We start from the raw sequence: 25855 nt of genomic DNA, 5'->3' as shown, positions 1-25855 counted from the left end.
GGCGCCCGGTTACACTGCGGTACCCCTGCACCTTAAAGCTTGGCAGTCGTTTGAAAAAAATGGAGAAAAAGCAAATCAAACCAAACAGAGAAAAAATCTGCACCTCTCCCAACTCTGACTGTCAGCAGCCGTGACGGGCTGATGGCCACAAACCTCCCAGGGCAGCGCTGCAGCAAAGGGAACATCCCTTAATCAGAGGCAATAAATCCCCATGCCCATCACGCTGCCCTCAGCTGCTTTGGGGGAAACGAGCCACTGCGACACAATGTCAAACCCAGGCTTGAAAAAGAGGACAAAGATGAAACTGCTAAAATAAATAAATGTCCAGAAATGTCCTTTTATGTCTAATAATTTCAAGGTTTCACAGACACCTGCACCACAGCCAGACCTGCAGCCCCACTAAGCCTGGCTCAGCTCCCCTAAGCCTGGCTCAGCTGGCTCTGGCTTGCTGGGAGACACCAGGTTCCAGAAAAGCCCTCTGTTCCACGGTGGTGATGTGTGCACCATCCCCAGACCTGCACAGTCCCTCCCTGCGCACAACTTCACGTTTCAATTGAAGTTTAACAGCACGTTTTCCATCCCCCTGCGGTGCTGAGAAACCCAGCGAGATGCCGCTGGTCTCATCCCAGTCCAGTGTTCCTCATGCACAGACTCCCGCTTATGGGCTCGTTAAAAACACGTGTCCTACTTAATCACCGTCTTTCCATGGCAAAAAGAAAGGAGCCAGCTCTCCTGCTGTACCCACATCTTTCTGCAGCCCTTGGGAACAGTTTAAGTTGAATGAAATCATCATAAAAACATGTAAAGCCACCTTACTACTGTTCATTTGTATGGCTCTGATGGAGAACAATCTTTGAAGGGAAAAAGCTCGGAGCAGTGAATTGCACTTCAAAAAGGTACAAAATCGGAGAAGAAGTGACAATTAATATTTTCTTTAGTCTTCAAAACTTAGGCATTTCCTAGAGCTATAAGGCCAAATAAACTGCCTTCTCTAGCAGCTCCTCAAGTAACAATTTATCTAATCAGTGTGGCAATCAAAGACGAGATTTTGTGTTTACTGATTGCACTAATCAAAATCACTTTTCAAATGCAGCTAATTGACAAGTTTACTGACTGAAATGAAAGTCATAAATCAGATATCCTGCGCTGCAGAAACCCAACGTGCCATTCACAGAGAGCTGCCATGCTGCACTTGACTTCGCAAGTTATCAGCACAGACAATTATTCATCAGCTGAAAATTGGCACATCCAAGCCAAATCAGAGCCCAGCAGTGAGGAACACCCACAGCGGGCTCTTGAGGAAGAGATGGCACTTCGGGTGACCGCATTGCCCTTTGAGAGGCTCATTTCACTTCATCATACGTATAAAAACATAATACATAAAATGAAAAGTTGTTCCGCAGCCATCCCACGAAATGTGGGCATAGGAGACAAAGTGCCATTTTTCCTATTGCATTTGAGCACTGGGCAGTTTTCAACACGGGACCCCGTTTCCAGGCACAGAACTACATTTTAGTACCTTTCACCACAGCGACTGTGCAAAGGAAGAGCAATAGAGGGCAACACAAGGTGAATGCAGACGGATGCCTGAATCCACTTTTTATTCGTAATAGTGCAATGGACCAAAATGAAACCAAAATATTTTTCAAACTGGGAAATGTAGAAAGCAGAAGCAACTTACTGGACAAGAGCTTGGGAATCTGCTGCTGCCCGCCCAGCAGCGGCCGCGCGTAGGGGCTCCCGTAGGTTCCGAGGGGCACGGCGTTGGCGTACATCCCCGGCATCCCCCGCTCCCTCGGCATCGTGTGCCTGTCGCAGGCGACAAAGGGAAAGGACGAGGAACAGGATGTTTTTACGAACGTCCCCTTCCAGCACAGCTGCTGCCCAGCCCGCCAAATACCCCGCGCTCTCCAGGGGCCGGGGAGATGGGCGCAAACACGACAGTGACTCCTTCACACACCGCTTCCCAGTAAGGAAAACCGTCTCATTTTAGCTGTAATACACAAGCCCAGCTCATTCTCTCATCCCGCGCTCAGAAGCGCTCTTGTACTGAACTGCAGAACCCCAAAAATTTACTTGGATTCTGGAGAACCAAGAGAAACTGACTGTGGCAACGCCTTGAAAAACGACAGTCAAACAGACTGTAATGTGTAATACATGTGCCTCAAACAAGAGTTTTTAAAACCTATTTTTAAAAGCATAAAAGACACTCCCGTCTTCATAATAATCTTAATTGTTGCTTGTGTGCAATATTCTCATTGTACCTTCTGCACTTCAAGCGAGTATCCACCAAACAAGCTGAAAAAACCCAGCGGGAAAATTAGACAGAAATATTTAGTAGAAAAAAAAACCAAACCCCAAATCAAGATGAACGCAAGGCATCATGGCACAATCATTGCAGTTTTCATCAACGCCGAATTTAAACATCACATGTAAAAGTTTCCAGCATAAAATACCAGCATCAGATCTCTGACAGTCCATCCCCATTCCCCTGTTTTTTTCGTTAAGAAGGCACTAGAGGAGAACGTTCCTCTCAGCACGGCAGCCAGTGCCAGTGCTGCCGCTCTTACCCCAGCGTTCTGAACGCTGACTGGTCCAAATGGACGGGTTTTCTGTCTCGGTTAAAGCCGAGCTGTGGTCTCCAAGGCCTGCCGTCGTTGTTGGTCTTTTCCCAGTCTCCAGGCTTCAGAACTGGAGCAGGTTTCCTTAATATTAAAAATAGTTCCATAAATACTTATCAGAGTAAATGCTCAGATTAATGAAAGACAATGGAACTACATGAAAACAGACAACTGATACTTACTTTGCACCAGGTAACACATTAGCCTTGAAAATGAATTCTTCATCAAATTGTGGATCTTTGAAAGAGATACTAGGAGAAAGTATTTGAGGATTAGGTCTACATGATAATTAAGTCAAGCAAGATTAAAAAACTAATTGCTGCTTCATTAACAGTGATGTACCGACCAGAAAAGATTCAAGAACCCACGGCTTAAACTGCAAACTGCATTTCTTGCACACGGATATACCGACTACATTGAACTTGGGTATCTCAATTACTTTGCAGAGGGTGATGTTTTTCCTCCTCTGCATCAACAGCCAGTCCAAAAGAAAGTTTAATGTCCAGGAGGCAGTTAGTGCTGTGCACGGCAACGAAGGTACCTCTGCAGGGCCCGGGGCACAAAGCGCTGGCTGTACCCGTTAAGCTCCAAAGCTGCACAGCGCAGGCAGGCAGGAGATAAGCTCGCTGTGCAGCCTAAGCGGGCAGGAGATAAGCTCGCTGTGCAGCCTAGGCAAACCAGGGCAAAACTGGCAAGTGGGATTTGCTGGGCCGGGGGGTTGTATCTCGAAAGGCAGCTCTGCAGCTGCGTGCAGTTCCCATGGGGGGATATACACCTATTTTCAGTGACCTCTTGCAGACCCTGCGTTTTGAGCTGTCCAGTGTTACACAAACTAAACAGTAACAGAGCAAAAGGCGGCCAAAAGCTTAATTTCCGCTAAGACAACGTATCAGGCAGCAGCTGAGGTTTGCTCCAGGAAAATTCCTCCGCAGTGCCAGCAATTCCCATCTCCCGGGGCAGGGACCCGGGGCTCAGGCAGGTCCCGCCAGGGCTGCGTTTGAAGGACACGGCACCAACCTGCTTTCTGTTCTCTCACCAGCGATGCAGAAGAATGCTTGGCATGCCAAGAAAGACAACAGCAAACAACTAAGCGGAATAATCTCACTCCTCCAGCTGAAATACATCTGGTTTTCAGCAGAGAATGAATGAGACTGGAAGGAAAGAGAGGAATGGTCCCTTGGAAAATTCAGCCCAAGTGACAAGCACTGAAGAGCAGGATCATGACTGCTCATACTATCGCAAAGGACAGGAAGAAAAATCCTCGCAACAGAGAAATGGACGGAAGCGTAAAACAATTCAAACCTCCCGGCAGCGGCAGATGGAAAGCCAAGAACTACCTTGAACTCATCACTCAAAGTAACTAGATCTCCATTTCAGAACATCCTTTCTGCCATAGCCTGACAAGGCGCAGCTTCGCATTCCTCCCTGCCTGGAGACAGCTCTGCTCAACCAACTCATGCCAATCTGCAGACAGGTCGCAAGTGATTTGCAGGGTCTCAAGTATCTTATGTGGCTCAAGAAGAGAAAGGTTATAGGCTCAAGGATTACAGACCTATTACACTGTGCCAAAGTAAGTGAGAATGACACACAACACACCAGATCTACAGAAATTTGCTATCAAGTGCAAGAGTAATTAAAATCTCCTGTGACCATAACATTACTCTTGGAGACTCTGCATTGTTTTTGTATTCATTACGCAGTTTCTTACTGCTCTCCCAAACATCACGTTCAGGCAAAGTCAGTATTGCTCCTCAAGCGCCCAAGCCCAAGCGTTACAACACAACAGCCTGGATTCGGGTCTCACAGAACAGCACCAGCGTTTAAAGTAAAAGCTTCAATTTTATTAAGAGATGGATTCTGTTGCAAATTTGACACCACAAACCACCAGAATAAACTAAGCTTTGATTGCTGTATTTTGTATGCCCTTAAAAGCCCGAGTTCACCTACCTGACGGCAGAATTTTGTGTAAGGTCCCGCAGCATTGGAACAGGAGACTCCACTGTCCTGGTAAAGAGAAAAACCTCTGTCAAAACACCATGTAACATATTTCTCACTATTTGTTCCCCTTTCCCTGTTGCTACCAGTCCTGTTCCCCTGCCAACTGAGTCTGCAATACATTAAAGTGATTTCAGTATTAACTTCCCTTTCCCCTAAATCAAATATTTCTATAAGCAAGGTTTGGTTAGAACACACCAGCGGGTTCTAGGAGGGCAGGAGAAGACCAGACAGACACACATGTAGGCACAAACCTGCTTCACTAGGAAGAAAAAGGCTTTGAAGTAACAAACAAAACCCCAGCTGTTTTACATAGCCCTTAAGGACTCTCCTTTGTAACTGAGATTTAATAAGCTGACACGCAGTTGCATCTTAACCCTTTCCTCCTTTGCTGCGGAAGCCTCGCCCTTCCATTCAAGCAAACGCCATCCTGGCGCAAATGCCTTTTCTCCATCGGCAATGGGACGTTTGGCTCAGGCTGCGGCGCACGACGGCACAGACCGTGTCGCACACAGAGCTCACACGTGCTGCCCAACGGGAGCCGCATCTCTGCAGCAAACAAGGCTCGCTCTGAAGAGGCCATACCAACGCCTGCTCATCCCCACAGAACCCCTGGCCGACTGCTTCTCTAGGTGAAAACCCACCCATTTCTCACCCCCTGGCAAGGGGAGACGGCGGCAGCAGAGTTCTCCTTTCCCTGCATTGCTATTCCCTCCAAGAGCAGCTCTGACTTGCTCATGTTCTTCGCAAGCCATGACGAGAATAGATGAACGTATATTAGTGAGTGTGACCTAGGATACATTATCTGGCCAACAAAATCGGAGTGTTTGTGCATTTAATGCAAATGAGTTACTGAACACCTGCTTATGCCTCTAAGCAAAGTTAGATAAATGAATGCATATCCTACAATGCGAAGATTACGCTGATAATTTCTCAAACTAAATGCATTATCTAGAAAACAAAAAAGAGTAGCATTTTTTTGTCTGTTTGGATGGTAACAGTACTGAATTTAATGCTATAGCATAAATGGAAAATGGCAAAATATATCTAGTATATCTCTATCTGGATTTTTCTTGAATGCAATTAAGATTAGCATATAAAAGGCAGAGTTGTTGGGCGCTTTTTTAAACAGCATGTGCTATTGGAAGTTACACCAGACTGCATGAAATTACCATTCATACGACAGCAAAGACGCCAAGACAACACGACCTCACTGATCACTACTTTCATTATACGAGCCCTGTTTACCTATTAGAGTTCAAACATTACTAAATACAGAAAAATCAGTCTTCTTCCATAGATGAAATGACAAACATTCAAACAAAGGGTTCATCAGCAATGAAACAAACATATCAGAGCGCTTCAAAGATTTCTGGTGCTGGTTTAAAAGCCCAGTCCTGAAATGAAAACAAAATAGGACCACAGGATGAAAGTTTGGGGTGTTTTACATACGTGATAATAACACACACCTCCTATGAAACCCAGCGGAACGCATGCTCAGCCCCAGAGGCGGACGCGTTGCCATTTCTGGCAGCGAGATGGGTTATTTAAGCGCAGATGTCGCTAGCAGCAGCCAGCACTGCCCGGCCATACTCACTGGTCTGGAAGCACAGCGTTCTCATTCAGCGTCAGCTTGCCCTGGATCCCGTGGCACAGCTCGGGGGGGATGTCCACCGCCTGGGAAAGAGACAATTAGCCAACTGAATCCCTGGGTTAGACCCCTGCCCCCCCATTCACACCATCCCTTCAGAACAACTACAACCCACCTCTGTATTTTTGGTCTTGTACTGCTCTACAATAAAGTCACAAAGCGGGTGGTGCTTTCCAACGAAGAGAACATCACCACCAAGGCTGTTTCTTCTGCCTACAAGAGATGAGGAGAGCGGATGAGAGCTCAGAGCCGAGCGGGGAGGAAGGAACACGGCCCTGCCGATGCCTCCACTAGGGGAAAACCCCACTGACGCGGAGGACAAAGCTCATTTGGGGTGAAACGCAGCAGTAACACCAAGCTGTAACACAACGCCACCATTCTTACTCTCTTCGGGAGTGAGGTCAGGGTAGACTTCTTCCAGCGCGGCTCGCAGGCGTCGCTCATCGACGAACGGCAGCAACGCAACACCTAACGCAACCAAAACAGGAGCTTTTCACGTTTGTTCAGGGCAGGGGGGAAAAGACACTAGCATGGAAAGCTTCCATAGATTCTTTACCCAAGGAACAACTGTTGGATCAGTCACAGAAAAGAAAACCCTACATTTTCATATTCTCTAAAGCAAGAAGCAGCTGCATTAAACACTGTAACTTTTCTCATTCTTTGTATGCATCCAAATATTTCTGTATTCCCCCAAGCGTTTCCACAAGCTACCAACGAGCCGCTGATTGAACGGAACAAGATCCATTAATTAAATGCAAAGGAGACAAAAGACAATTACACAGTAAGGCTGATAAAAATAGAAAAATTATTAATCTAGTTCAGGATAAATTAACGAATCTAGAATGACTGTTGAAATTGCTACTAATCATTGCCAATTCTAAATCAGTTACTGAACCATAATTTGTTCACACGAATTTCTTTTCCAAAATATACCTATTGCAAAATACTTCTCCCCATACCAAGAAACACAAGTTATCTGTGTGACTTGGTGTGTAATTACCTCACTAAGATCACTTTCCATTTTCTTCCTATTTTTATAGACTCTTGAAGCTAATGTCAGTATATTGTAGCTCAAAAAAAAAAGCTGAAATTTCACCTTGCCAAGCATATTTCTTCCCATTTAAATCAATAGCAAAATCTTCAGGGTAGAAGTCAATTATGCTTGATTCCTGCATATAAGAAAATTTAAAAAAATTATTAAAGCCAATTATGAAATGGACTCTGAACACATAGCGCTGCGCTTTAGAGGGTGAGCACGCACCACGCCAAGGAGGACACACGGAACGTTACTGACACAGCATCTTCTATTAAACACACAGTGTGGTAGGGCATTTCCATCCCGGAGAGTATCAACACAAGAAATCAAGTGGGACAGAACAGTTACAGGTAACCAGGTTAAGGTATCTGCTCCCCAACTGAGTTTTCAAGGTTTCTATAAGAAACTAAAGACTCTTACCAAAGTGTAAGAGAGCCAGGAACTGATTTTTCTCATTGGAAGCTCAGAATTCAAAAGAATCACTCTTAGGGATGTTTGGGGAATGTCTGCAATCTACTCCAAACGTTCCCCACTGGTCCCCACTGGCTTTCTGCCTGCAGGGAGCAGCAAGCCGTGCTCCCACAGCCGCCAGACGCCGTACCCTGGTGGAGGGCAGCAAAGCGAGCGCTCTTACCGGGTCTGTCATGAGCTTCCTCCACGTCGGCGGCAGAAAATTCCCACTGGCGGCTGGAAACACCCCCATCAGCTGTTCCAGGGGCTTGAACTGTCGAAATTAAACAAGCAGGTGTAGGACACTTCTAATGAGCTGTTAAAGCAGAAATAAACAAACACGCCCTACCGGTTTTGAGCCTTTCTCAAAATCTGACGGCATGTCTGCGATCCCCTCGAAGTCGGAAGCGAAGGGAGCGTAGTGAAAAGGGTAATACCAGTTCCAGGATGCGCAGCCCTAGGAGAGAGAAACACAAAAAAACGGACAAATCAGAAAAATACAAGTGCTGGTTTGGTCTGGCCAGTTAATTCTCCTCACAGTAGCTGCTGTGGGGCTGTTTTGTGTTCATGATGGAAATAGCGTTGACACCATTGGAGTTTCCAAGTTCTCCGTAGCTGTACGAGCAGCAGAACCGTGGTCAGAAAGTGTTATGGGGATTTTGGTGGCACAGAGCTGGATTTCCCCAGCAGCACAGTTTGCACTGTTGTTTTCCAACACTAAATCCCACCAGCACCTTGGGAACACAGGGAGCAGAGAGCCCCGACGTGAGCCGCTCTGCAAGCTGTGAACACCGCAATGTTGAAATGTGTTCTGGTTTTAACTGTTTCAGCTCAGGACAAGCACTAGTACACACTTAGAGTAACATTTGGCTTTCCCCCCTCTTTTTCTTCTGTATTGAATACTGGGAAATACAAAGTGCGTTCACTTGAAAGAGGCAAAATAATCCTCAAAAAGGAGAAAATAAAGTAAACAAACAGAGCAGAACACAATGCACTTTGTAAAGGAAACGTGCCTCTACGAGGTCTAAGTCAAGTTTTCACCTCCTCAGTTATTTTTCTTCGCAGTACCACTTGAAACAAAAGCCCACAGTTTTGACTTCCAGTTCTCAATAAGTAAATGTCAATGAGGCTCCTGCAGTGATATTTTTGGTATAAAATTACAGAGCCTATAATTATTAGGTGCAATTCTTCAGATGGTTTCAGTATGTTTCAAAAGCCAGGTGGATTGGTGGTTTTCTTCTTCTCTCCTTTTTTTTTCTCTCCAAACAGATGTTCCCACTAGTGGAACATGCTCTGCATGATTAGGTTTTTATAAGAATAGAAAAGCACAATGTGTATTCTGTCAGAAGTCTGATGGGCAGTGAGCAGTAGTTATGGGAAGCAATTCTTATCACGGTAAAAAAACGCCAACCCTGAAGCGAAGCTGTGGGAGATTCCCCAGCCCAACAGCCCCTAATGCAGGTTCCAGGGGGGCAGAAGCCGACGTGGCCGCTGCTCTGCACCCTCCAGGCCACCCACGCACGGCAGGTCACGGTCTCTTGCCCCACACCGTTCCATAACGCACGGACAAACCACAGCACGTCCAAGTATGCTATTGCTGCGCTGCTTTAAGCCTAAATGTCATTTTTATAAGGTCTAGAGAGAGATTTGCTTTCTTCTACAGCAATCTGAGTATGAAGCAGAATGGGAAAAACAAAGCTTGAAACATCTGTGTGCTTTCCTTTGGAACGTTTCTGAACTAAAGAGAATTTTCTGTACCTTCACTCTTCCCTGGGGTCTAATTGGCACTCCTCCTCCGTTCTCTCGAGAGCACTATGGTCCTGCCTGAAGTTGTTGTCAACCTCACCCATTTATTTTCTTTGCAGCTGTAATAATCTACCACTTCTATATGCACCAGTCACTTCAGCCTCAATGTCTACAAACCCAGAAGGACAAGGAGTCACCTACACACATCTCGATAACTAAATTGGTTTTACAAGCTACACCAGTGTGCATTGCATAGGGACTTGCCCGTATTGTTTTAAGTGTGGTATGTGCCCGTCTTCCAGCTCCTATACATTTAAAGCCACAAATCTCTCAGCAGTGCACATGCAAACACAACCCTGGTTTGAACAGCTATACAGGCGTCCGACGTCTGCACAAGGTCACGGCCACTGACCACAAAGCAATGAACGCACACTTCTTTGAATAAAACAAACTTCATTTCAGTCTTCTAATGAGCAGAAATATTTTGGTCGCCTTGTACAAACTGTCCCTTCCCCTAAGCCCTCTGGTTTCCCTCAGGACTGTTCAGAGCTCCAGGAATACGTCTTGCTGAGCGGACCATGGTTTGCTCCCAGCAGAGCTCACCAGTGTGCAGGATCACGGCAATTTCCACCTGCTGAGGTGTCCTGGTGACACCTGTGCTCTGCCAAAGGAGCTCCCCGAGGATGCACAACGCCCAGCTCCCCTGCACATCAACCGCAACAGACCTGCAAACCTTCAACTCCATGATTTGCATCCACCATAACACGCAGGTCGGAGCCCAAACTCAACTAATCACCACAGTGGAAGGAAACATGCTCCCGTTTTGTTCCAAGGGGGGGAAAATAATTAAAAAAAGAGCACGTGTTAGAATAAAATAACTTCAAGACTGCAGAGGTATTTGTTCTACGCTGGCCAGGTGCGAGCCCCTCTGAAGAACGTGCTGAGCGCAGACCCCGCGCCGGCTCCAGCGCACACACCAGCCACGACCGACTTTGTCTGCAGGGCACGAAGCTGGTTATTAACCAGCGGTGCAGCAAACCCCAACATGTCTAACTAATCTCTTGCCAATCTGACATCTCAATTATCAAAAGATTTAAATCGGATCCAGATTACTTCAATCACAATGCACTTCATAGAACATCATTACAATCTATGCAGGAGACTGACAACTCTGTTCCTTTCCAATTCTTACTGGCATTTCAGAGGCTTTGTCCTTTGTTCACTCATTTAGTCATCTGCGATTTCACTATGCAGGGCTATGTATGGCGAAGGAAAATATGCATCAGTCCTCAAACTAACAAGTGTCGTTACTGTATGCGAGAAACAAGAACTGCATTCAAATCTCTAGTGTCAAACAGAATGGGCAGCCTCTGATTGTGTATCTTTAAAAACAAGCCCTGCTTCTCACAAATGAGCAATGGATAATTATTATTTCCAAAAAAGAAAACTAGAGTTTATGAAAGACATTCTTAAGTACCTGATAATAATATCTGAGAACCCAGCAAAGCCCTTCCACATAGGACTGTACAACTTTACGACGGAATTTCTCATCAGAGGCATCAACATCGAATTTGTTTTTGTAGTAGCGCTGCTTCCAACCAGTTTCCCATAACCTGTGTAACAAACACAAATAGACGGCAATACATGTTAATATATGCACATTTACATATCTGTATTAAAATATAAGCCAAAGTCACCTGCTACTTCAATTCTCATCTCAATACAGTTGAAATGAAAGCATAAAACCCGACACTCAACAGCAAGAGAATGGAATTTGACATCATAGAGAATGCAGAGGAAAGTCTGAAGCTGCCACCCTGACAAACAGGTCTCCAAGGCGCCCGCGAGGAGCGGGGCAGACGCTCCACAGTGCCCGCTGCTGCCAGGACCTTCCACAACACTCCTGCTTCTGGTCGGCAAGTTCATCTTTCTTATCGGGAATCTACTACCAAAACTGCCATTGGAATTTTGTTCTTTAGCTCTGGAAAACCTTCAGACACCACGTTCACTCCTCTGTTCTTAACGCCCCTCTCAAGCCCAAGAGTGGGATTGTTTCCCTGCTATATACAAACTAACCCAATCAACTCCAGGCAGCAGCCGCTTGATTAAGCTCTGCTTACCATTTGGTTCACTCCTGGTATCGCACTTCAGAACTGGGTTCCTCACAAAACTATTTGCCTTGGTTTTGGGTGTTTTTTGGTTTGTTTGGCTTTTGTGGTGGATTTCTTTTTGTTGGCATTTTTTTTAATGATATAAACATATTATTCACCACAGTGCATGCATTTTATACACACTTATCTCAAAGTTCACATGAATTCTGGTATCCAAGCCAACTGGGGTAAAGCGAATTACAAATCTGATTCAGAAAGTGGTTAAATCAGATGATCCCTTAATGACTTTTTCAAATAGAATTTTCCCTCAACAATTCAAGCCACCGATGACCACATCTGAAAGCCGCCACGCAGGACCCCTTTCCACAAAGGCTGCGACCACTTCAAATTACACAGAGAATCTGAAGCACACGAGTAACCTGAGGTCAGCTGGAAGCTGGCACTTGTCAGAGCGGCACAGGGAGTGAACAGCAAACACAGCCTGCGAAGCCTTCGAGAGAGCGCAAAGATCCGTTTACGCTTTTTCACACGATGCATCTTTGCAAAAAGGTTCTTCGTTTGCTTCTATTTCAAGCCGGTTGCCCAGTGCAGGGATACTTCTTAAAGCCTGACCTGAGCTAGTTCAGAGACGGTTCCAGCTGCCGGGGAGGCAGAGAAATCAGGAGATGTTTTCAAGAGTTTGAGCAAGCCGGGAGCAAGGACAGAGCTGCTTGTGCTGGAGTCTTGGGGACGGAGTCAAGAACACCCGCAGGCGCTGAGCAGCGGACCCAGAGCTCCCGGCAGCCAGACCCTGCAGACGTCCCACCAACAACACCCCAGCTGCTACCTGACTACAACCATTCGCTCTCCTTTTAAAGTCGTTCTAAACACAAGATACATTTTCGAGAACAACTTTGTTGCATCTAGTACATTTATGCGGCTGTTTTTACTTACAATGAGAAGCATAAAATCATCTTCCACTCAGAAAAGGATCTGAATAAATATTCTGAGCTACAAAAGAACTGAAATAACTGTGGACAAATGTAGCAAATCCTTTTACTTGACAACACCGGCCCTGTCAAAACTATTGCCGCTCGTAAATCACCACGGGTCATTCCCACTGCTAAAGCTTCTTGTTAGAACCTCTGCTGAAATTCAAATGGAAAGCAACATTACAATTTATTCTGATTTTAGACAAAAATTCTGCTTAGTTGATTAAAAAAAAAATATAAATCACCAACCAAAAAACCCCAATTCATTCAGATCTGCACATACAGGAAAGAAAAGCAGCAGGAGAGCTACAGTATCTGATATTGGAAGATCTGATGGGCCAGATGTGACGAATATGTCTCAAGAGCAGCTCTCAGCACTTGACAATGAAGTAACCGCTACTGCTTTCTCAAGTCCTCCTACCGCCCCGACTCTACGCAAAACAAACCCAAACCAGTCGCGTTTATCAGGGCAGAACCTTTACCAAACAGCTGTAGGGGCCTTCACCTCCCCTTTAAACAGCAATAGCTTGATTTAAACCTTTGATAAATGCAGACTCACTGGTAATTCACTGACAGTTAATTCTCATAGAATTCCTATCCCTTAACCATCCAGGGATCAGCCATCCTAAGACATTCAAAGAACTCGTCACAGACACAACAGGGCCCGCTACAAATCAAAGATGGAGAAATATCATACCGCGATAGCCAAGATAAATAATGCTGCACACGTGAATGCAACTGAATTGGAGGGGTTAAACAGCTCAAAACTGGGGCTGCAGAACAGCGGCATTCAGCTCACATAATCAGAGCCGAACAGCGAACGTCTTGCCAATCTAGTGCTCGGTCTCAAAGGGAGCGGCGGCTCGGAGGAGGAAAACCTGCGCGCATACTAATCTGGGTACTCAGATTTAACAGCGATAGCTTACACATCTCACCGGAATTTACTGAATATTCTAACCCTCCACATTAATTACCGGCGGATAAAAAGATCATAGAAAAGCATCTGATGGCACTGCTGCTCTGAGCTAAATGGCATTAATTAGACTGCATCTATTTCAGCAATTTGCTAACAAAGTGCTACAAAAAAAATGGCTTCACCTGATATTATCCTCTGGCTCAGGTTCACTGTCACTGTCTTCAGCTTTTCGCTTAATTCCTCCTGCCAGGGACGGGCTGCCCTCAGAAGTGAGGCTGGTATTTGGAGATGACGACGGCGTCTGGGGTCAGAGTTATTACAGACAAATAGAGGGGGGAAAAGGATTTATTAGGCGTTGTAAATTCAAGTTAAAATGAACAGCTTGGTTATAATCACACACATTAGTTTCAGTTCCCCAAAAACTCAAGGCAAAAGCTACACAACCCTTACACCATTAAGTCAAGTAGCAGTGTCATACCAAACACTAAAATAAAGAACATGATTCAAGTAGTCCCACAAAAACAGCTTATTAAAAGCCACTTCCTTGAAAAATCAATGTTTTGGTGTCTGCTTTTCAAGCCAAGCATGATAGGGCAGAGAAAAAGGTGTCCAGAGTAACAGGGGATGTGATTGTTTCCCCGTCCCTGTGTAAAGACCTTTGGCCGCGTACTTACAGCGTTCTGCCTGTCGTGCATCCTCATCTCGAAGGCGGCCTGCCTGGGGTTGCTGATGGCCTGGGGGCTGGATCGACTGCCCAGCGCCTGAGGGGAGAACTGGCCGCCGGGAATGAAGGCAGGCTGGTCCCTCTGCAAGAGAAACGGCCCAGCGCGCCCAAAGAGCTGTGTCATCCCGCCGCAGCGCCGTGACGCGCCCTCGCAATTTTCAGATTAACGTGTGGTATAAAACAAGCATAATTTACTCATTCACTCAGCTCAGCTATGTCTAACAGTCTCAACCACGCAGAAGATGACACTTAAAAGGTGAGACTCTTATATTCCTATAATTTATTAAACCTTAAAAAAAACCCCATCCAAACAAAAAACACCAAAACCAACCAACCCTGCATTTTGGGCTCATGTGCAGTTCTGTGGGCAAGTCAGGCTTCAGCTAAGTCATGGGAAGAACGTGGTCTTTGCTGAGCCTTGTGTCAACGCGGAAACGCAATTCCTGCGCGTCACCAAATAACCGTGCAAGCGCAGATGTGTAGATGTGAGGGACACCACACACAGACCATCCAGCACTTTCAGCGCCCTCCCTCCGGTCCCTTTTAAGAAACCTTTAATATGCAATTCCTTTCAAAGCTCCAGTCTACAGAAAGCCAGGAAAAAACCCTTTAAAATGGTTGAGACACAGGCCAGAAAATACCGTGATTACAACTGCGGTTTCAACCAACACACTTGCTGAAAGCTACTGTGAACATTTTAATTCTTGCTACTTTTTGCATTGTGAAGGGAATTAATTTACCTTCATTCTTTTTCTTTTTTCTTTTTGTCGTCTTTTAAAATTATCCTAAGTAGAGAATAAAGAGAAATTAAGTCAGTCAAGCGTACAGAGCTCTTGGAAAAATATTGCACCATAACCCTCTACTGACCAGAAGGCCAAAAGGTTCCTACATAATGTTTTGGGTAAGACATAGGTCAGTTCTTGCATCTGTAAATCCAACAGAAATAGGGTAAAATTTTCCGCCCTATCCTGAAAACCTATGGGGGAAAAAAGCAGCTACGTATTCAAAGCCCCATGATTTCAATAATGGTTTTTATCGTCCACTAAGTTTAGCTACAGTGCGACCGCACGGTGACAGTGACGCCCGAGGACACGGGCTCCCTGTCTAACCTGCAACAGCCAGCCCCAACAACATAATGTAAAAATGTAGGAGAGACACTAAAGTCTTAGAAACAGGAAAATAAGAGACTCGAGAAAAGATATTTCTTATTTTTGGGCCACAGAAACCGAAACCGAACTGGCATTTCCACTTCAAGAGAGAGGTCCAGGCTGGGGCAACTATAAACCAAACATTTCGCCAGCACTGGCACAGTAGTTTTTGACTGGAAAGTAATTACAATTCTGCTCTTTCATTCACAAAGTGTTTTATCCCCTGTATTTGATGAGTAAACTGAAATATAGCTGCAAAAAACCATGCACAAACTGCAGAGACAGACCAAAAGAACAATTAATGGCCACATTTCAATGGCAGGAGGTCCTGCGAGGGGAGAACGCGCGTGGAATCCAACTGTAGTGTTTCACCCCGACTCGTGGCCTGTGCTTCCACGGGTTGCAGCACTTTACAAACCAATCCTTCCGCAGTTTCCACAGCAGCTCCCGAACAAGCTGCAGGCGGCAACACGACACACATGCTTTCATTTTGCTGTTATTGGGATAACAATCAGAAAAGCAGGAAAGGAAAACCAAGGGGAAGCACACAACTCTTTGAGTACGGAGGAATTTGCTAGAGATCAGAACAAAGAAGTACGGAGCCTGTTTGCTTTGTTTCCTTATTCTGTCAAAGGAGCGTCAAAGTCTAACAGTAACGCGTTATTTAAACCAGACTCCAAGAACGTAACAAAAATTACATCGTCATCTTTTCTCTTTTTGAAAATGCTGTCTTCCACTTCTCCTACGGCTAACATGATCATCTGCACCCGCTGCAGGTTGACAAAGCCGCTTTCGGTGAGGTAGCCCTGCAAAATAGAAAACCATACCGTTGAAGAACAAGCCTGTTTTTATGGCAAGCACACAGGTATTTTTAAAGAAAAAGTAAAAAAACTTACCCCCGTTTTGTGCACCACATTTTTATATATGTTAACCAGGCGATCAATTGCTCCCTCCCTAGAAACAAACACAAGCAGGAGATTGTTCTCAGTGCAAACCACAGTGGGTACATGCGCGGGAAAGGCAAACACACGCTCTCATCTACCTGATCTCCAAGGAGGGCAGATGGGGGAGAAAGTCATTTCCCACAAAGAAGCACATGAACACCCAGTCGTCAACGCTTCTTTCAAAATCAAAAGTGAAAGGCAGACTGGCCATAGTGAGCTCTCTTTCCAAATACTGCAACACACAGGAGAGCGGACATCAGAAAACAGCATGTATGGAGCTCAGAAATATTATCTATGTGAGGCAGATCTAGGAACCCTTTAGCTTACCTCCCGCAAAACACACAGGCGGATGAAGATGAACTCCTGCTCCGCCACAGGAAGGCTGTCTGCAAACTGGTCGTGCTGAACGGGAAGGGAAGAGCCGCATTACACACAAGCTCACCTCAGTTTCCTCAGCGCAATTTCCAAGGCTCATTTTGGGAAGAGTTCACAGCTATACGGGCGCAGCTTCTCAGGCTCTGGTGCCAAGCGCGCATTCTGCTGCCTGGCAACTCTGAGGTGCAAATCATTCTCTCTCACCAGTGGAACAACAACAAAAAGACCACACAAAGCCCACAACGCAACCAAATCCCACAGGTGAGGATGCTGGGTTTGGCGCAGTATTTTCACGTTGTAGAAGTACCATTTTTATGCATTAATAAAACAGGAAATCTAGGCAATTCCAATAATACAATTTGCATCATATTTCAACCAAAACCAACAGTGGGAACAACTTGATGATCTCATCAAAACATAAATCAGCTTGTAGATGAAAAGAATTTCTAGAACTAGTAGAATTCTTACCTTGCCTTGTTTTTCTCTGGGCAAACCTTGGCAATCCTTGACCTCGTGACCCATCTGGTTACAAAGAGCACATGGCTTGGGCTTATTTGGTTTAAACTCTTCCCTAATTATAGTGAAGTTTGGCTCGTGTGTGGCTAACCCAAGCATTATCAGATCAGCTACCGGTCAAAAGAGAAAAAGAAAATATAATGAAGGATAAACATTATCAAGCTTTAAATAAAAAAAAAGAAGTTGAAAAGCGAAGTACACTCTACTGTAAGCCAGCGTGTATTGCAGCGAAACAGAACTCACCGTCAGCCCCACACAGGCAGTGGTGAGTGTTTGGGTCATGGTTTGGTTGAGCTACACGAAAGAAAAATCACATTTAGACAACCAAAGTCACGTCAAACCGGCCGCCTCTTAACTGAAAACAAAATATTCACATTTCTCTGAACTGTACCTCTTTGCCTCCTAATGTAATCCATGATTTTGTGTTCACCTTCACCAGGAGCACTGGCATCAGACAAAATAACCTGCGAAACATTTAAATTATGTAAAAATTCATGCCACCACAGTTAAAAAAATACAACTTACAGAATTCATGTACTGAATACTGAATCTCACCTATGGATACCTGAAATTCTAATCCGTAGTTTCAAATAAAATATTATGATTCAAAAAGAAACTGAGAGTTTGGCACCAATGAAGAGACTTTCATTTATCTCTACTGATTTTCTAGGACGCAGCTGCTGTACTGATCCAAACACCACTGAAATATCACGTCATTAACCCACATATTTGAAGTTTCCTGATAAACTCTCAGGGTGATGGAAATCCGCGCTGAAGAACTAGCAGCTAAAGCAGCCATATGCCCGCTTTCCCTTGGATCCTGGGACACACCAACACATTATCACATTATACACTTCCTTAGCCCACGTCCAGCTGAGCATTACCGTTCGTAAGCTCACGGCTAATGGAGGGAATTAAGCAGAGTCAACTGCCCTCTAATTAGACCACTTTAACAGTCAACTTATGGAAAATAAACCAGCTGCATCTGAGAACACTGACTGTTCTGCCCTCTTGTACAAAGCAAACGCAGGGTTGTCAGGGACAAAACCGGGTGGCACTGAAGTGGTTGAGGAACAGGAGGAGAGAATTTCAAAGTCCAAAAAGCTGATACGTATTATTTTTGTTGCCTGTCATCCATCATTCGAATAACAGAGAAAATGCAGTCTACCTGAGGTAGCAAACAACTTCAAAAAGAAATAGTGAAAATAACACATGTACAGCGTATCTCGAGGCTTTTCGCCAAAAGAAGAAAAAAGTATTCCTAAAACCCTGCCTCCCGTTATGTCAGACTGTGCCTTCTACTATCAAATCTTTTCATTGCTCTTAACTGAAATCCAGACAAACGGTGCTGTTGGAGTGTGTTATTAGGATGAACTGTGCCTCTGAACTCCCGGCAGGACGCGCAGGCTGGGCTGGTTAATAACAGCACAGCGCCAGGAGAGGAGCCAACTGTTCAACTTCTGCTCTTCAGTCACATCCCAGCCCAGCCTAACAGATCACCTTCATTCTCCTCAAGTACGGAGCTGTGAAACTTACTGTCAAATTCTTCCACCCAGGGTCACTGTTCAAGCGGTCAGCAATGTAATAGCGGAGACATTTAGCAAGATTGTCCATAAACTCAGTTCCCTAAAAAGTGACGGAAGAAAACAATTTAAACCTTCATTCAGGCACCGGCAATTGCCGGTTAAAGTGCAGGATTACTTACCGGGGTAATACAGTTGCTGTCAAATCTCTCTTTCACTTCTTCTGGAGGAAGAATGCCACCTAGAGCAATAAAAACATTGAACAGAAGCAGATCGATATGGAACATTACAAACATTTTTGCATGATAAAAACCAGGATGGCTCCCCCGGTAACAATTAATACTCATTGGGAGTTAGTTTGTTAAAAAAAACACAACAAATTAAAACGGCTTTTACCATTATATTATCTTCATCTTAAAATAAGGTATTAGTACATTTACAAACGTTGTTGTTATTTCAGAGAAGCGATTTCACTACCTATTCTGTCAAAAGACCGTGAAAGAAATCTCAAAGAAACTAAGCTTGCTAAATGAGATAAAACATTAGGAAATAATTATGTTCTTACATATTCTCCCCTACGTTTCCACTATCTATTCACTTGGGCTCACAAACAGGGTTACACCAACTTCTCTCATCTCTGAGCTTCATAAAGGGTCTTCGTGGTCTAGGAACGCTACAGGAAGAAACGTTAAACAAGTCTTTGTGCTCCTTTCCCTCGCTACCTGGGGTCCACAGCAGCTCAGTCCCGCCGCTCCGGCCCAGCCCGCGTCCTGCGGCCGCACGCGCGCCCTGCGCGGCGCAGCCGTGTCACCGACACCTGCCGAACCGGCGCCGCCTCGGGCTCTCAGAGCAGCCGCTGCCGCGTAACTGCCCCTGCTCGCGGGTCATTACTCCTGGGCTGGAGTATTTCCATTTGGCCCCTGGGTTTAAGCCTCAGCTCTCCTCTCATCAAGCCCTACAAGTTCATACTTGTCTCCAGAAGGGTTTCAGTTCGTTTCCCACTGCTACCTTTATCTCTGCTTTTCTCTTTCATTTTTTTTTTAAAGGAATTAAGAATACTCAACACAAATCAATTTTGGGCAGGAGACAGATGAAGCAAAAAAGTGACATTTGCTTTTATCTTAGTTCTTAACTCTGGAAGGCTTGCTTTGTAGCTTTGTAGGCTTGCTGGCCCCTCCTCCTAGTAATGCACAGCCAAGTATCCACTGAGTAAGACATCCCTTTGCTAACCCTTTCCGAAGCGTCCAAACCAAACAAGGTGACTCGCACTTGAACGATCTCAGATATGGCCACAACTCTACCTTTCGACAGGATTTCTTGTCGGATTTTTTGCTTCTCTTCAGCAGCTTCCATGCCCTCCTTCGATGCTCTGAATCTCCTGGACCGCTGTTGATTCATTTTTGCACGTGGAGCCTAAAAGCGGAGTTGTAATGTTTGGTTCAGTTATCGCACTGGGACAATCGCTTCCTTTCTGCTCGTTGTTTTTGGCCGCCAAGACAAGTCTCCTGTAATCACACACTGGCCCATCTCAAGAGCACCTAACAAGACATGGGTCATAACTCTCTTGAAAATAAAAAGGCTGCGGCAGGCAGTAGTTAGCTCCTACTTATGGTGGGTGTGTTGGTGTTTTTAAAATGCTACATCAACATTTAGTTGGGATCACTGCCATGTACGCACATATGGTAGGAATTCCTGCACCTGAGTTCAGGTGAAAAATCTTTTTACTTAATGATACTCATTTTACCTTTGAGAAACTGGAAAGCCTAGAAAAACAGCCCCAGTAGAAACCAGCCAGTGGCCAGTCTAAGTGCATCTGCTTCAACGTGCTCAGTGTTTCCCAGCCTCGGGCACAGATTACTGCCGAAGACACACAACATCAGTGGTTTCAGAGTGTTACTGGTTTAGGGAAGTTTTCTGCTTTTCAGAAGCCAAGCTCAGACCGCAGTGAACTACACCAGCCAGCTCATATAGCCCCGTGGACAACGAAACCCAGCAACAGTTTTAGTTACCCTCATCAAAATTAAATTAACAGTATATTTTACCTGTAGTTTTCCATTTTAGAAAATGACTTCCCAAAGCATCTCATGAGAGCAGACAGCACCTAACCCAGCTTTACAAACAGCTGTTATAGGGAACTAAATAGAGCCATACTTACTACTCCATCTATAGCCATGTAAAGAAGTCGACGTGGTCTTACGATGTTGAAGATCCTGTCGATATACTCAAAAATCGCAACCATCATTTCATCTTCATTTTTGGGTGCTGGCCTAAAACATAGAGCATTCAATTTAACATCTGAAATGCTATCAATAAATCCTATTTGTAAAGAGACAAAAAAACAGCCTTACTTGTCCTCCGGATGCGTACAAGGGTGAATGATGCCGTTCATGTCCAGATAGAGGTTGTCGAACTCCACCTCGTTAGGGTTAGGTTTGCTGGTATCGATGGGAACCTTGACGCCATTGCACTCTTTAGCCTGCAAATGCCATCAAAACGGGTATTTCAGTACTTGGTTAGAGAAGTATCGCAAATAACCAACAGAGGTGTTAATGCACAGGCTCATCAGATTTTGTTTTTTTTCAATGAGAGCAATGAGCTACCCACAGAATTACCTGTAGATGTGTGCTTAGTGTGCTTATACTACTAAAACAGGGCTTTTTGAAGAAAAAAAAAATATGTTTACAAACTATATTTACAAAATAAAGACGTTTACAAACTAGCACAACTGTTATGATGAGTTAGAGCAGAGTTAGTTCTTTCCTGCGAGTCAGCATGTATTGTAAACAAGAAGCCTCCAAACTTCATGTTATTCAATAAAGGAATTTCTTCTACAGCCGGTTCATACCGACCCCTCACAATTTAGCAAAGGGACTTCCAAGTTTATAATGCGATGCTGTAACTTTGTCATGACAAACAAAAAGCATCAAAACCTTTCATCTTTAAAGACTCCGTTCCTCAGATTGACACATCTGAAGGAACTTTGTTGGGACTTTTTGTTGCTGGTTCTCTCATTCACATGAAACTCCTCGGTAGCTGATGAGCCCTGAACTTGCAGTCGCAGCCTTGCTGCCCACCGCTCATTAACAGAGCTGCCCACCGCTCATTAACAGAGCTGCCCACCGCTCATTAACAGAGCTGCCCACACCTCTGATCCAGAGCTCAGACTGTCAGACTCACAGGGAGAAAAGCCCAACACACTAACAGACCGGACCATCAACTTCCTTACAATGTTCCTTGGAGCAGCAGCAGAACTAGCTGAACTCAGCCCACTCTTAAAGGGCAAAAATTAAAACCTCTAAAGCAAAATAAGCCTTTATTTGGTATTGACATTTCATCACAGTTACAGGTGCACAGAATTCTTTCACGGCAATCTTGGGAAGCCATTTTTAAGTAACTGAACATTAAGTCCGCCTATTTCACTTCTTTAAAACAGGTGAAATCTCTGCTAATTCACATCTTTCTGATACTATTCATCCAAACCAGGCAGATGCCGACAGACGAAACCCTGACCGCTGTTTACTCCCTTTACAGAACCTTCCAGAACACACACACACGAATCACATGGAGCTGTACCGTGCAGTTCTAATGAAGCCGCTCTGGGCAACCAAGACCGACAATGATTTAAAAGAAAGAACATCCTTCTGGTTTCCAGCCGCCACGGGACGAGGAGCTCGCCCTGAGTTCCACCTGATCCTCCGTCCAACCTCCTGCCGGAGCTGCCGCCAGCCAGAAGGTATCAGAGGCTTACGGCTACGGGACATGGAAAATAAACTCAGCCCTGCCACACATCTTACTTTCGGTCTCGAAGGTAAAGCAAAGTAAGTATGATCTCGTTCAGATGGCCTCAAAAGCCATCCAGTTTTCATCTGCATACCGTCATGTCAGCAACTTCACCACTACATCCTCATAAACCTATCAGATTTTTAATGTGACAGCCTTGTAAAGGGTTTAAGTATCTGGGAGTGATATCTCTTGTGATATAACTAAACTGTTCACTTTTAATCTGCAGCCTCTTTTGAAACCATTGAAAATAGATCTTCAAATATGATACTTTAGTTGCAGCTTTATTAATTCAGATGAATTTGATTAAGAATATTCTCTCCTGGATTTTATATTATCTTCAAGATCTTCCTCTTATTCTTCCTGCTCGGCTTAAGAAGAAGATTAATCAGATTTAAGAAAAAGAAATAATCGAGGAAGGTAAGAGAACATGGATCAACTTTTTAGTATTTCAAAGAGACAAGCTACCAGGAGATACAAAATTTCTGATTAGGGAGATTTATAGCAATCCTAAAATACACACAGAGCTGATTACATCGTGAGAGAAGTTTAAATTCACCCGCAGTAAGATAAACTACAGCTTCTCACCACTGGCCTAGTCTGCTCTCCAATTTATGGCCAGATTTCAATAGAAAAAATGTAATGAATATGATTTACCAATGCGCTGTCCTTACTGTAATTGCAACGCGCTCCTAAGTTGGAACAAAGCAACGTGCACGAGGACATCAGAGTGTGACACTCCAGTTACGGGGAATCCAGCCTGGCCCCATGGAATTCGTCCTGTCTTTCCATTTCCTTTACTACAGAACACTCACTGTCACAAGCTCCATTATTAAACACAAAAAAGGGACATACAGTCACAAACTCCATCAAACCAAGACTATACAAACCTTTATTTCACCTAAATATTAGAGCAGTTTTGATTACACAAAGATGAATGTAAATGTTTACAGATGTGATGGAAAAGATAAGTCTTGTGCTCTTAACAATAACTGTGAGGACACGTTTGCTGTTTAACCTGTGACTGCTCTTAAATAAAACAGATCTTAAAGCATTATCCAGAAACAGCTGGACAAGCTTGTAAGACAAAACCAGAGAACACCCATTCACAGTAAAGATAAGCCTGTAAAAGAATCTGCTTTACAGTGTCCAAACTCCACCTGTATCCTTCAGATCACAAGAACAGTGCTGCCAACGTCACCGCGTGCCCACGGAGCGCCGGGGCTCTGCTGCCAGCACGGCTACAAATACAACACAGAGGCACTAAAGCTGCTGTCTCTGCCGTCTGACTCTGCTGTGAAACAGCTGTTTGCTCACGGAAATGAACTGCCGAGGTGAGGAAGGGGATCTGGCGGGTGCGCAGCTTGCCCCGCACAGCGGGCGGGATGCTGGCTGCACGCAGAACACCAAACCGTTCCTCTTGGAGAGCTCCCCACTCGGGTGAAAGGGGATGAAGCAAATCAACAGGCAGGACACACAAACCCCATCCTTCAGCTGTCAGTGATGTGCAGATCCGCAGTCCCGGCCAGGAGAAGCTGGTACAGACACATTGTTCTCCAGGTCCCCCCAATACCCTCGCCGCTCACCTTCTCTGGCAGATGCAAACGCGACACCTGCACCTCACAGCCCCCTGAACTGTGCGTCACCCCCATCCTCAGAACAGGTCACACGAACCCCAGGAGTTGGGTAAAGCAACCAGAACGACCCCTGCGAGCTGCCGACAGCTCAGTGCAGAGCCAGCTGTAAACACACACGTGTAAACCCACAGAGCAGCTGCGACAGCTGCCCCAGGCACACAAATCCTCAAATCTCACCTACCCACCGGAGCAAGAAACTCACTGCTTGCAGCTACAGGTGAATTAAACTTCGTGCATCGTGCTGAGGCCAATGGAAACCACAAGCGTAAGAAAAGCAAAGAAGTAACTCATAGTTTTAACTGATTAATCCAAATCCATTATTCTGTTTTCTTGCTTTAATCTGAAACGCAATAACACCCCGACTGTAACAGGACCTGAATACTAAACCCGATCCATCCGCGTACACTGAAACCTTGCTGAAGGGGAGCAGGTCATAACGCAGCCAAAAACCCCCAGCGTCGATACACGATCCTGCCGCTTTGCTCTCTTCTCCCTCATCACCACGCGTACACCAAGATACCATTTTAATTTTCCATAAAACCCGTCGGCTACAAAGGACGGCCTGGTTTCTTCCCAAACAGCCCGGCACTGCCCTCGCTCCCCCGAGCGGGATCCCGGAGCTGCTCCGCTCCACAACAGGCTGCTCCACCAGCTTCCAGCCCCACAAGGTGCTTCCAACCCTGACACTTGCACTTCCTCGCTCTCTTGGACACTTTGGTGTTCAGGGAGCCCCGGCGCTTGCTGCAGCTTGTAGCTTACGAAGAACACGCACAGAACCAAAACAAGCAACGGCACAAAGTATCTCGGCTGCGCCCTCTTCGCACAGAGTTTTACCCAAGGCTTTCGCAAAACCAGCTCTTTGTGCCCGAAGCAGCACAAAGGCAGAGGCTGCCCCGCGGGAAGGGGAGCGCCTTTCACCGAACCGGCTGCGAACTGCAGGATTGCAGGGAAAACCCAATTCCCTGCCCTAAAACCCCGTTCCCTTCCCCTAAAAGCCCCCATCACCCCATTCCCTGTCTCAAACCCCCATTCTCTGCCCCCAAAGCACCAATTTCTTGCCCCAAAACCCCATTTCCTGCCCCAAAACCCCTGTTCCCTGCCCCTAAACCCCCAATTTCTTGCCCCAAAACCCTGTTTCTTGCCTCAAACCCACTGTTCCCTGCCCCAAACCCCCCCCGCTCCCCGCCCCAAACCCCCCCCGTTCCCTGCCCCAAAACCCCCCCGTTCCCTGCCCCAAAACCCCCAATTTCTTGCCCCAAAACCCTGTTTCTTGCCTCAAACCCACTGTTCCCTGCCCCACACCCCCCCCGCTCCCCGCCCCACACCCCCCCCGCTCCCTGCCCCAAAACCCCCCGTTCCCCGCCCCAAAACCCCCCGTTCCCCGCCCCAAAACCCCGTGTTCCCTGCCCCACACCCCCCCCGCTCCCCGCCCCACACCCCCCCCGCTCCCCGCCCCAAACCCCCCCCGCTCCCCGCCCCAAAACCCCCCCGCTCCCCGCCCCACACCCCCCCCGTTCCCCGCCCCAAAATCCCCCCCGTTCCCCGCCCCACACCCCCCCCGTTCCCCGCCCCACACCCCCCCCGTTCCCTGCCCCACACTCCCCCCGTTCCCTGCCCCACACCCCCCCCGTTCCCTGCCCCAAACCCCCCCCGTTCCCCGCCCCACACCCCCCCCGTTCCCCGCCCCACACCCCGTTCCCCGCCCCACACC

General features: G+C 45.9%; 1 protein-coding gene across 1 annotated transcript in view; it reads right to left on the bottom strand.

The window, feature by feature from the left end:
- XRN2 (5'-3' exoribonuclease 2) overlaps positions 1-25855 on the bottom strand; it is a 35806-nt gene that overhangs the window by 9680 nt on the left and 271 nt on the right. Inside the window, exons 2-27 of the mRNA XM_082047419.1 lie at positions 21076-21203; positions 20883-20994; positions 20029-20140; positions 18910-18968; positions 18741-18830; positions 17596-17668; positions 17448-17498; positions 17157-17314; positions 16641-16715; positions 16412-16545; positions 16266-16323; positions 16068-16175; positions 14962-15006; positions 14172-14303; positions 13680-13798; positions 10977-11112; positions 8103-8210; positions 7938-8027; positions 7364-7436; positions 6652-6735; positions 6383-6480; positions 6214-6293; positions 4569-4625; positions 2804-2872; positions 2571-2705; positions 1682-1809 (exon numbers count right to left, since the gene is read on the bottom strand). Coding sequence (XP_081903545.1) covers positions 1682-1809; positions 2571-2705; positions 2804-2872; positions 4569-4625; positions 6214-6293; positions 6383-6480; positions 6652-6735; positions 7364-7436; positions 7938-8027; positions 8103-8210; positions 10977-11112; positions 13680-13798; positions 14172-14303; positions 14962-15006; positions 16068-16175; positions 16266-16323; positions 16412-16545; positions 16641-16715; positions 17157-17314; positions 17448-17498; positions 17596-17668; positions 18741-18830; positions 18910-18968; positions 20029-20140; positions 20883-20994; positions 21076-21203 — 2512 coding nt within the window. The remainder of the gene's footprint in view (positions 1-1681; positions 1810-2570; positions 2706-2803; positions 2873-4568; positions 4626-6213; positions 6294-6382; positions 6481-6651; positions 6736-7363; positions 7437-7937; positions 8028-8102; positions 8211-10976; positions 11113-13679; positions 13799-14171; positions 14304-14961; positions 15007-16067; positions 16176-16265; positions 16324-16411; positions 16546-16640; positions 16716-17156; positions 17315-17447; positions 17499-17595; positions 17669-18740; positions 18831-18909; positions 18969-20028; positions 20141-20882; positions 20995-21075; positions 21204-25855) is intronic.

The sequence above is a fragment of the Streptopelia decaocto genome, assembly GCF_964273445.1.
Source record: "Streptopelia decaocto genome assembly, chromosome: 3".
Lineage (NCBI taxonomy): Eukaryota > Metazoa > Chordata > Aves > Columbiformes > Columbidae > Streptopelia > Streptopelia decaocto.
Note: the sequence above shows the minus strand (reverse complement) of the source record. Positions and strands in the feature narration are given on the sequence as shown.